The 12,289-nt window shown below is 45.8% G+C and overlaps 1 protein-coding gene across 41 annotated transcripts in view; it reads left to right on the top strand.

The window, feature by feature from the left end:
* Window positions 1-400: 400 nt before the first annotated feature.
* The window catches only part of MSI2 (musashi RNA binding protein 2), a 195,649-nt gene continuing 183,760 nt past the window's right edge, over window positions 401-12,289 (top strand). For 34 of the 41 annotated variants that reach the window (XR_011730178.1, XM_071765516.1, XM_071765513.1 and 31 more), the window contains exons 1-5: window positions 401-543; window positions 756-796; window positions 957-1,038; window positions 1,455-1,539; window positions 5,833-5,874. Coding sequence is in view for 39 of the 41 variants with exons in the window: in XM_071765516.1 (XP_071621617.1) it covers window positions 482-543; window positions 756-796; window positions 957-1,038; window positions 1,455-1,539; window positions 5,833-5,874 (312 nt within the window). In the remaining 2 variants the exon portion in view is untranslated. Of the gene's footprint in view, window positions 544-755; window positions 797-956; window positions 1,039-1,454; window positions 1,540-5,832; window positions 5,875-12,289 lie in introns of those variants that run through there. The other 7 variants (XM_071765511.1, XM_071765499.1, XM_071765507.1 and 4 more) reach the window with 2 other exon arrangements.

The following is a 12,289-nucleotide window of genomic DNA, read 5'->3' as shown; positions in this document are numbered from 1 at the left end:
GCTCCCGTTCGTACCGTCGGCGCGCGCGGTGACGTCACGGCCGGGCCACGCGACGGCTGCGGGCCCCGCCCCGTGGCGCGGGGGCGGGAGGGGCGGGGAGAGAAGGGGAGGGAGGGAGGGGAGGGGAAGGGGGATGGAGGGAGGGGAGGATGGCGGCGGGGGGAGGGAGGGACGGCGCGGCGCTGAGCTAAGCCGATCCCACGTGTGACGGATCTGGCTGCTTCCCCAGCGCCTCTCCAGTGAGATCCTCCGGTAGCGGAGGGAGGAGGAGGAGGGGGGAAGGGAAAAGGGGGGGAAAAAAAAAAAAAAAAAAGGAAAAAAAAAAAAAGGAAAAAAAAAAAAAAAAAAAGAAGCAACCGGAGAGCAAAACCGAGCCCCGTTAGAGCGGGCCGGGGGGGGGGCGGGTTGGGCGGGCGGGTGGGCGGGGGGGTCCTCGCAGGGGCTCTCGCTCGGCGCGGATCGCTGCGGGCTCCGCGCGGCCATGGAGGCGGACGGCAGTCAGGCTACCTCGGGGAGCCCCGGCGAGGCGCAACACGACCCCGGGTAAGTCGGCGAGCGGCGGGGAGCGAAACGGAGCGGCGAGGAGCGGGGCGGGGAGGGGGGGGGGGAGGCGGACGACCGGTCGGTTGTCCGCCCCCCCCCCTCCCCGCCCCGCTCCCTCGCCGCTCCGCGCCCCTCCGCGCCGCCGTGAGGTGCCCCGTCAAAATGGCCGATCCCGCACCGGCGTTCAACTCCGCTCTCTTCTCTCCCTCCAGCAAGATGTTCATCGGCGGCCTCAGCTGGCAAACCTCACCAGGTAAGGACCGCCGCCCCCCCCTCCTTCGCCGCTCCCCCCACCTCCTCCCCTTCTCCCCACGCGTCCCGCCCCGCGTGGGCCGCGTCCCGCCGCGCCGGGGCCTGCCCGAAACACAGCCCCCCCTTTCCCCTCCTCTGCCTCTCTGCTTCTCTCTCCGCAGACAGCCTTAGAGACTATTTTAGCAAATTCGGAGAAATTAGAGAGTGTATGGTCATGCGGGACCCCACCACCAAGCGCTCCAGGTAAAAACCGCCGCCCACCCGAGTCGGGATGACAAACTTCGCGAGTTGACGTCGGGGCGGGTGGACCCCCCCGTGGCCCCCTCCACACATCCCGGCCCCATCCCATCCCACCCCACGCGTGGCCCGTGGGGCTCTGGGGACCGGCCGGCTCCCTGCGCCGCATCCCTCCTGCCGGGAGGAGGAAACAAAGCGGCCGAGGGAGGCGGAGAGGTGCAGGGGCGGCCGGGTCGGGGCTGTCCGCCCTCCTCCCTCCTGCCCTCCCTCCTTCGGAACCGGAGGCTTTGGGGAAGGGTAAGGGGGGAGGAAACGGAGATTTATTTTTATCACTTATCTCCTTGTCTCTAGTTCTCATCATCTTCCTCCCCCCCTCCCCCCTTCCCCTCCTTCCCCATCCCCTCGCTCTTTGTCTCTCTCAGAGGCTTCGGGTTCGTTACGTTCGCGGATCCGGCGAGTGTAGACAAAGTCCTGGCTCAGCCCCACCACGAACTGGACTCCAAGACGGTAGGTCCTGCGTGGGGCTGCCCGGCGGCCCCCCCCGCGCGGCCGGGCTCGGCTGGTGACAGGCGACAAGCCAGGGACCGACCCTGCCCTGGCCCCGCACCGGGGAGGGTTTTTTGCGGGGCGATGTCAGGTTGTCATTGAACCGGGGCTTGGCATGGTTGGGTTTTTGGTTTTTTGTTTTTCCTCGAGTCCCCCTGTAACTTAGAGGACGCGGTAACTTGAGTTTTTTTGAAATCCGAATTTACCCACACCGACCAGTGGCTCCTCCCCCAGCATTATGTTTTACTGAGCGGTGACATTGAGAAAATTGTAGAGTAAAATCCAACTTTTTTTTTTTCTTTTTTTTTTCTGGTGTTGGCTGCAGAATGCTTTTTGCAGGGGACTTTCTGCTTCTTTTGATTGATTATCTATGTATTGGTGCATGCGTTTCAAGGTGGGAGTGTCTGTGTCTGTCTTTTATGACTGTCAAATCATAAAAGCTGCTTTTAGTGCCGTTTCCCCAAGTAATTTTTTTTGAGAGAGATCCCCCTCACCTGTGATGCCAGGGCCCTTATGAAACGTGCACATTAATTTATGGAAGGCTGTCGGCGAGCTTGGGAGTGGATGTGATAGAGGAGCACAGGTCCTGATTTGTTGTTGTTTCTCCAGAGCTTTTTGCCACTCAGTCTCCAGTGGGTAACAAGGGAAATGCTCATGCGATTCAGCTGATCTATTTTTTTTTCTCTTTAAATAAATGTTACTTTTTTTAAAAGTATTTTTTTAAATATTTTTTTAAATCCCCCCCGTGTAAGTTTGCCCCTTGACCTGCGTTTTCAATATTGGGTCAAACAAAAGGTATCGAGTGTGTGCGTAGCTTTAGGCCCCGTTTTTCTCCCTGTGCTCAAGGCCATGCAAAAATGTTGAAGTTTTTGTGCCTCTGACTTCATGGCAACTGAAAACCTCAGCAAAGCTGTCCGGGGAGGGGGAAGGACACTGGTAGAGGTCATTATTGCTCTGGTGCAGATCGGTCTGGAGGGGGTCGTGTGCGGGGAAGGGAAGGATTGTGCTGGTTTAAGTGTCTGGCAGGGAGCTGCTGCTGGACATATCAAATGTGTTTGTTGCTCTAACTGTCTTTTATAGTATGTATTCTGGATCTTAAAGGTTTTATTTTAACATGAGTGTGGTGTCAGGAGGAGTCCTGTCTCGGTGCTGGAACATCTTGCATGTATCTGTGTGTATGGGATTACAGTTAAATGAAGAATAGAAAAGGCAGGGAGCAAACAAGAGTGTGTGATTTTTATTAAAATGTAATTTATATGAAAACAAAAAAAGCCCAAAGCTCTCATAGAAGCAGGTGGAATCTAGTGTTTTAATTTGACCTACAAATTCTGCTGGGCTTGTCTGAACACGTAGCCCGTGCTTTCACATGCCTTAATAATTTGATTTTAGGTTTAATCAGATGTGGTAAGATAACTGATTCAACTGTGCTCCTGAGATTAAACTCACCAGAGTTTTCATGTACAGCTATATTCTCTATGTGTTTTTAAAGATAAATTTAGATAAGGAGAACAAAGACAAACATTATCTTGAATGAGGATTTTTTAGAAAAACAAATAACGGGAGGACACCCTGTCATATTTCTGGCTATAATTAGGTCCTCCCCCAGCTTTTTCCCTGTATCACAATCTAGTCCCTGCAATATATTAATTTGCTCATCTCTGGGGGAGGGTGAAAAGCTTGACCAGGACAAATTTGCTTCAATTTTGATCGTGTGGTAACTATTGAATCAATCTAAATACGAAATTGACCTTAGAATCATTAAGGCAGCTTAGAAATAAACCATGAAACTAGCCAGGTTCCCTTCCAGCCCTTTATTTGTATTGTAGTAACTGTTCTTTAGTATAACATAGCATTTGACTCTGTTTCAACGTTCAGCACAGGAGGCAGATCGGTTGGGTATTGGCATGGAAACGTCGCTCTTGTTTACAGTTACGTTAAAAGCTTTGTTTAGGTAATGGCCATTCATATCAGAAATAGTATTATAGTCATTTCCTAGAGGACTTGTAGATACAGTAAGTAGAGTTGTACCTAACTAACTAATTATTTTTTTGGTAGAAGTTTGGTTTTTTGTTTGTTTTTTTTTTGTTTTGTTTATTTTTCTGTTTATTTTTTCCATTTTTTTTTTTCAGTTGTTGTTTAAATAGTTGACAGGGATATGCAAAAGGTACAGATTTGCCACACTGATTGCTAGTGTTCATCTTCAGATGCTGGTGGTGTTTATCCAAAAGGTTTTGTGAAGGAAAATCCAGTCATTTAGGAAGGGCTGTGGCTGTGGTGCACAGAACTCCATGCTCTTTGAGCTGACCTTCAAAAATGAATGTGTTGCCTTAGGGTTTTATGGCTCTTCCAGCTTTTTACCAGTAGGGCTTTGCAGTTGTGTCCTTCTGGTGGGACTGGTGCTCTTTGTTGAGGAAACTTTCAAATGTGGAAACGTGCATATTTGCATCCACCTTTGGGTATTGCTGTGGAAAATCCGTACCTGTTGTATTTCCCCAGTAGACAACTGCCTAGTCAGTGCTGAATGTATTTGTAGATAATGTTAATCTCTATGAAAAGGTTAGCAATCTAGATGAAGAATTTTACTTTTTTATGCTTTTTGAACAATAAAATGGCATGTAATCACTCATTTCTCAGGTGTGTTAAAAAGATACTGTATTTGTATAGGATGTAGACAAATCAGTTTATCAGTTGCACATCAAACGTTTGTGCTGTTTTCAATTTTGACAAATTAATTGAGCAAAACTGCTTTTAAGAGAGGCCCGTGGTTATTTACCAGTGACAGGACTATTTATCACCACAGGAATAACAATACCAAATGGAAACATCTCCTTTTCCTAATGGGGGGGGGGGGGGGGGGGGAGGAAACACGACAAGACCCAACCTCAAACTATTAAAGAAAGCATCTACTCCTAAAAATGCCTTAATAGGGTCAGGATTAGTTTCATCAGTGAACAAACTGGTAGTTTGATAGTCAAAGACAGCACTGAAAGCAGTCGCAAGTTGCACAGTCAGGGTAAGATTTAATACTTTGAAAAACCCATTTCCAGACTCTTTATTTAGAATGTGTGTGCTTGTAGACACTGCTAAAAACCAGAGGTGAAATCAGCAGCACAGAGACCTTTTTCCTTAGCAGCACCAGGACATTTTATTACAAGAATTTTTAAAGATGACAATTGAAGATGAGCAGTTGTTTAGAAATGATGGTTTCATTTACATCCAGCCATGCATCTACAGTGGTGTCTTTTTGTTTTTAAGTGATATTTGAATGAAGGGGAAGAGTCTCTTTTTAAAGATGACCCATGTGGAAGTTCTTTTTTAAATTGCAAAATGAGCATGTTGGAATGGCAGAGTGGACACGCTTTGTAATTTATGCAGCGCAGTGAGAGTCAGCGCTGCATCTTATAGCAAGGGAGCACAGGGTAAAACAAAGATACTTTTTCTTCATTTTTGTCTCTGTGGTGGCACGCTTCATTCAAGAGTGCTTAAGGTAACTCCTTAACACATAATCATTTTTATGAACTTGCTTTCTTCTGGTTTAAAATGCCCGTTTGTGTCATTTGTGTCTCGCTCTCCCTTCTTCCACTCCTGCCCCATAAATTCCCCTTTGTAGTCTTGCATTGCTCACATATATTCTTTGAGGGTGAGCAAACCGGGTCAGTTTGGTGTATTATTATGCAGGATAATACTGTAGTCCTTCTAATGTTTCGGTTTTAATAACTGAAATGTAAATAATTTGACTTTGTGTTTTATGTTTCTTTTTTGCGTGGTGTTACTAGTCAGTTGACAAAACAAATCAGAAAAAGAAAAGAAAAACAAAGTAACCCAAACCCAACTGAAGGAAGATGCAGGTGTCAAAACCAACAGGCTAAGATCCTGATCAGGAGTGCTGTCTGTCTTCCTGTGCAACCCACAGAGCCTGCAGATAACATTTAACACGCAGGTCTGGGTGTAGAGGCAGCACCCGGAGACTGATGCGGAGCTCCCCGAGCAGCAGTGGAGACTGCTGCCCAGAAGCTGGTGGAGGAGGTGTACAGAAGAGAGGTTTTCTTCCTCTCTTCCTCTTTCACCCTGCCAAAACCCCCCCAGACAAACCCAGGCTGCCTTCCATCAGTTCCAGAGTAGTTCTAGATGACCCAGTGTGCTGAATTATAAGCCTGAGAAATGAGGGATTAATAATTCAAGTGATTAAAAAAAATAAAAATATAAATTGACAACAAAAGCTATCTTGTTGATTTCCCCTTTCTTTTTCCTCAGATTGACCCTAAAGTTGCATTTCCCCGACGAGCACAGCCTAAGGTAAGTAGGAGGATCAATAATAGGATTTTAGGCACACGGAGAATCGTTGTTGCCAGGCAGTTCAGGTTTCAAACAGGGAATTGGCAATGAAAGCTTTTAAAGCCGGAGTGGATGGCGTCTTAAGGGTATCAGCGGATGGCTGTGAAACTCCAGGAGAGCTGCTTTGTCTCCAGTTTAACCATCTCCTGGCAGAGCCCTGCTCAGCTGAGGAGCAGAGAGGTCCCTGGCTCTGGCTCTGGCTCTGTCGGGCGCCGCTGCCGCGCTCCCCTTCCCGGGGCTGCTTTGCGCAATCCGCTTCGCGTGGGGTTTGCGAGGAGCGTTTGGATGAAGTGCAGGCTCCGGGCTTGTTTTGAGCCGAGCTTTCAGTTCTGTGGTTGTGATGGATGGGAATGTATCTCTGCCTTCATTGTTTGCAAATTTTCTTTTGTATAACTTGAGAGATGTGTTTGGAGACCAGCAAGCGCTGGGTAGTGAGTTTCTGATGGAGCTCTGGACTCTTCAGGCCACAGGGTGTTACTCTTTTGCAAGAACAGTGGAACAATGAGCCTTAAGTCTCGTAGGCAATCAGGCTGGTTGGAGAAGTGACCTTCTCCTTCCAGAGCACTCTTGCTGCCATGCAGCCAGTTTTCATGCTGGGACAAAGATGCTGAGGCTGTGTGTGGAGGAACTTCTGCCTGCAGGCTTGCTCTGTGGTACTGCTGGATGCCATTTCTTCTGGAGGAGTTGCTTATGGGATGGAAGTGGTTGTTGCTCTTGAGGCACAGATCCATTTCAAGTCCAAATGTCCAGTCACTTGTTTTTGAATTTTGAAAGCCAGAGGCTGAAAGAAAACTTTTTGTAATTGACTTGTTTCTTTTTATCAGTTTTTTGAGAGTCTATTGGAATAACTTAATTTGGCTGTTGTATGCTACCTGTATACACTCTGATCACCTTGGGTGACTTTGGTATTCTGTTAAAAAATGGAAAGACAAGGCTGCAGTATTGGAAGAGAAAGAGGTTTAAAGTTGATGGCAGGAGACTACCTGAACAAGCTCATTCTAACAGGTTTATTGCATGTAGCTCCTCATGAAAGCAAGCAGTTTAATAATGTGTGGAACTGTAATGCTAAATATTATAAAAAACATGCATCTAGAAAAAGTTATGCATAATTTAAAAACCCTGTGTCTGTTGCTGGAGAGATGCTAGTGATTTGTTTAGGAAAAAAAAAAATGGACAAAACCCAGTAGCCTCCATGCAGAATTTTAGACCAGACTGATGTAGTCAAATGTTTAGAGGTTCTTTTATTCACAGGACATATCTAATAACTAATTAGTGAATAATGGCATACCTGACTTGCTTCTACACTAAGCAAAGAGTTTATAGTTTGTAGAGTTTGTGGCTTCTGGATTGTGTGGATTAATGCTGTCTTTCAGGTACAACTTAAAGTGACCAGAATTTTGAAGGGTTTCATAATTCAAGTATGGAGATGATCTTGTGCTGTGACTGATGTTTCTTTCCCCCTTCTCAATACCTTTTAAAAGCTTATTTACATTTTAAACTGTTTTCAATTGTCAGTTATCTGTTTCTACAGTGTTATTTGTAAAAGTTTATAAGGCTTAGAGCCGAGCCATTAAGCTGTCCTATGTGGCTTCTATAACAATTAAAAAAAATAAATAGGGCATGTCTTACACCAAGGATATTAGTGAGTTAAATTTTCTTGTTAGAGAATGCAAAATCAGATCCTTTCTACAAAAGGGATTTTGTTTTTCTCCACGTAGATGTTTGGTGTTCTCTTTGTTTGTTTTGGGTTTGGGTAACAGACACATTTGAAGTGTGGGGCAAATCCTGGAACATTCACTGGATTCCACTCTTAGCAGGAACTCACTCTCTCTGGAGAGGTCAGCAGTGTCTGTTTCTGCTTTTTACACACTTGTCCTTTCCAACATGTTGAGATTTCTTCAGGGTACTGGAAAAAAATTAAGATTGAAAGGGGCCTTACTAGGAAGTTGGAGAAAATGGGATGCAATAAAGAACAGATTTTACATTAACTCTGACGTATTATTCTGGGCAGCATTTCATAATCTGGATTTTTTGTTTTCTGGATTTTAATTAGACAGTGAATTAAGGTTTTGGACTTTAGTTGTTCATTTAACCCAGTTGAATAGTGAATGCTCAGTGTTAAAATGTGACTGTACTTTAGTCTAATTAACTGGCTAATGCTTGGGCCTGTGGAGATTAATGGCATTTAATGAAATGTCTCTGTCTCGCTCCAGGTGCAAAGGGAGATTTTTTTTTTTTCCCCCCCTTAGTAGTCTTACTGGTATGTTTTGTAAATGGGGATCAGGCTTTTTTCTGTGATCACTGGCAGTGTCTGGGTGCTGAGGTGGAAGCAAAGCAGGCCTTCTAGCAGCACATCCCTCCATCCCTCCATCCCTCCATCCCTCCATCCCTCCATCCCTCCATCCCTCCATCCCTCCATCCCTCCATCCCTCCATCCCTCCATCCCTCCATCCCTCCATCCCTCCATCCCTCCATCCCTCCATCCCTCCATCCCTCCATCCCTCCATCCCTCCATCCCTCCATCCCTCCATCCCTCCATCCCTCCATCCCTCCATCCCTCCTTTCCTTAGGAGTCCTTTTGACCTTCCTTGGCCCAATTAACTCTTCAGTGGGCAGTGGCTGGGCTGGTTCTGGGGCTGTTTGCCTCCTTTCCCAGCTCCCAGGCTGGCTGTGCTCTGCAGGGTCACCCTCACTTCTTTGTGCCCACAGTCATTTGTGTGTGTTCCTTCCCCCTCTCTGATTCACTCTAATTGGCTCCCTTCCCCTTTCATGCCACAGCCCAGCAAAATGCTTTCTTTGGGGCTTTTTAAACGGCATCTCCCTGATTTGACACCTCTCTGGCGATGCAAATTGGTTGCTGAGCAAGAAGTGGCAGGTTGTAACAGCACAGCATTCTTCCCTGGTTTTCTTAGAATGACCCTCGAAGAAACTCCTGGGTGATTGCCTCCAGTGGATTACACCACGATGTGTAATCCTGCTCTCTTTCTAGAGCCCGGGACAACTTGAAGCCATTGTTTTAGGAAATTTGCTGCTGGGGTTTAACTTGTTGAGGTTCTGCTCCATGGCTAATGGAGAGCTGAACAGAATATCCGTGTGCTTCCTGGCAGCTGCTGCTCTGGGATGAAAATCTGTCTTGCTTCCAAGTGCTGGAAGGTGCTCTCTAACAGTTGATCATTTGTAACTGCTGACTGAAAAATCCTTAAAAAGCGAGAGCGGGGTCGGGGGGTAGTAGTTTTGTGCCCTCATTTGAGTACTGAAGACTGCACTAATTTGACTTTTCAATATATGTAGCCTGTCAGTTCTCACATTACCTGCCATATTAGGCTGGAGAAGCCCTATCAAACTTACCATGTTCATTAGGTATTTTCAAATGTAAGCAATTTCTACCCTCAATTCCCTGCCTTGGAGATTTATTTAAAAACCAAAACAAATAGGAAGAGCAAAAGGACAGCAGCCTCAGTCCATGAAGAAGCTCCTTTGCCATGAAAATGTGACTGGCACAGAAATTTTGATGCTTTTTTGTGCAAAAAGCAGATATGAATGAAGCAGAGGCAGATAAAACTTCAGGCAAAGTTCAAAACTAGTGAGGCTACCCACCGAGTTGTTTTGTGCTTAGGTTTCTCCAGGATGGGACAGAGGTGCCTGTTCTTCCTGGCACTTATTACAAGGGCATAATGCACGTGGTTGGAAATTATTCTGGCAAGTCAACAAGCTGGAACTACTTGTAGTAGCATTTGGTGGCATTTGTTAGTGTTGTGTGTGTGACCTGCTGACTCCAGTCTGTAGCCTCCTCCTTCAGCAGCTGTTAAATGAAAAGGACAAGCCAACTGGTGCTGGAGCTACCAGAGCTGCTCCTGGAGCTGTGCTCTGGGTGCTGGATGTCCTGGCTGCCAACGACCCAGAGTAGAGGTGGTTGGTGTGAAGGTTCCCTGTTGTAATTCGGGATATAATCTGTGAGATTTGGGTGCAGTATTCTGGTGACTGGTCACAAAACAGCAAAAGGGCTTTTCTTGGTGAGGGAAGCCTGTTGATTGATAATCAGATGGTGATGTGGAGTACCAGTGTTTATTATTATTATTATTACCATGTGTATTATATTATTATTTGTATCGTATGTAACAGGGCAGTGCAGAAGCAATGGCTGCTTGTGCTTCAGTCCATCTCTCTGCAAACTGTGTCCCTGGTCCCTGGAGTAGCTGGTTTCCTGTCTGGCTGAGCACATGGACTGCAAGAGGTGCAGTTGTGCACATCTGTTCCTCCTTCTTTGGTGAAAAACGGAGTGTCAATAACTCACCTTTCATTTGAGTCTCTTCTGGTTAAACCCTCATGGATCCAGCTATTCCAGAGCAGCAAATGGAGGCCATGCTCTTTTGGAATAACACCCAGGCTAGCCTAGGATGTTTTTTTTCTAAAGCTAACCAGTGGATTGGGATGTCTGATTCCAATTAAGTGTGTGTGGGGTGTCTGCCTGTCCCTTGGCTGCCTGATAAGCGTGAGCCAGAGTAGCAGGGAGAGATTTTATTCCAAAGCAAATGATAGACCTTGAAAATCAAGAGTTCTGTTTTTTGTTTCCTCCCCTGCTTCTGCCTGAAAACTCCTCCAGGTTAGTCCCACTGCTTCCCATCTTATTTTAAGTTTTGGGTAGGCTTTGAAGTCTTTTTCAGAAGAATGGGAACTGAACACACTAGCAGAACTTGGGATTCTTCCTGTCCTGCCACCCTTCCTTCCCCACCAGGCAGTAAAAAGCAGCAAGGTCAGGCCTTTTCCCTAGCTTTTGGGTTTTTTTTTCTTCTTTTAAAAAAATTCCCCTGCAGGTCTGGATGGAGTAAGAAAGCAAGAATTTCCTGCTCTTGGCTTTGGGCATAAATGTGTACCTTAATAATACTGCTGTTATCCTCTGCACACAGAGTAATGTGAAGTCCTTACCAAGAGGTATGAGGTATTTCTGTTTGTGGTTGGTGGCTGCTGTTCAGGTGTCCTGTTCAACCAGCCTTGATGTAGATCCCTTGTCCAGGGGAAGCAGCTCCTAGAATTTGTCTCACTGTGGAATCAGATGGTCAGATGGAAAAGTTGACAAGTCTGAGTCTTGGCTAATCAACTCAAGTCTCACTCAGTAGCAGAGAGTGAGGGGTTTGAGGCCCATGATTCTTGGTTCCAATTCTTATTCTCTGCTGTGTGTTGGAGGCAGAGGCTGATCTCTGTTCTCAGGTCTGGCAGCCAGAGGAGAAAGTGGCTGTGGAAGGTGTTCTGTGGAGAGCAGTGACTTGTGTCAGAAGTAAGAGCTGAGCTGGATTTTTGTAATTTTGCTGGTTTTGAAGGTGTAAGGATGTATTTCTTCTCCCCAACCACTCAAGTAGATTGCTCATGTTGTCCTTAATCCCCACAGTCTGTCTTGCATTTGTGTTAAATATATTGCTGTTATTATTGCCTAAGGACATCTTTCATGTTAAGAATAGTCCTGATGTACTTCCCTTCCTTTTGACTTAATGCTAACAAAAAATTAAAATTTAATATCATCTAATTTGGGGCTTTTTAAAAAATTTTATTTTAAGGGGATTCTACATTCCCTGTGCTTTTCTGTATCGTTGGATTATTTTTAATGGTGTCTACCAGGTAGGCTTTCTGCACTGAGACCTTGCTGTGTGGGGATGCCAGGAAAGGGTCTGAAATGAAGGAGGTCAGGGAAATGGAAGAGCAGCAGCATGTGAACACCCTTGTGTGTTCCTCTCTGCTTCCAGACTGAGTACATCTCATCTGCAAAGTGCTGAGCCTTTATCAGCCCGGGGGTAGGTCTACTAATGACTGATCCAAACCCATCGAATTCATTTATTTGTCACTGCCAGTGACAGGCCAGTTAATGCTAATGGATTCTTTTTTTAGCCTGTTGACTCTGGTGATAGTCTCATAAACGTTGTGAAATCCAAAGCATTAAGGGAACTTTAACTTATTTTTAGAGGAGAGCTACTGAGACAGGGTAATGTGGTGTTTGAGGTGTATGTTATGTTGAGCAGGAATAAGAACAACTCTGCTTTTTCATTAAGGCATACATAAATGTCTTTGCTGTTCCCAGTACTTATCTGACTTTTCAATTGTATTTTAGTGTTCTCTTTAAACACGTTTTGGGTCATGCTATAAAGGGAGGAGAAGCTGTAAATAGAGCCAGTCATCTCAGGAAAAAATGGCTTGTTTCAGAAAATGGTTCATCTGCAGGCCCTGAATCTTCTCTGTCCCTATTGTGCAAAAGCACTTAAGCATATACTTAAGTTGGCATAAGCATGTGGGTAAGTGCTCTGCTGAATCAGGATGGACTAAAAGCACATTATTAAATGCTTTGTTGAACTGTGGAACCCATAGCAGAAAAAGATTAAAAGATTAA

This window comes from Heliangelus exortis, chromosome 21, assembly GCF_036169615.1.
Source record: "Heliangelus exortis chromosome 21, bHelExo1.hap1, whole genome shotgun sequence".
Classification (NCBI taxonomy): domain Eukaryota; kingdom Metazoa; phylum Chordata; class Aves; order Apodiformes; family Trochilidae; genus Heliangelus; species Heliangelus exortis.
This window is presented reverse-complemented; position numbering and strand designations above follow the sequence as displayed.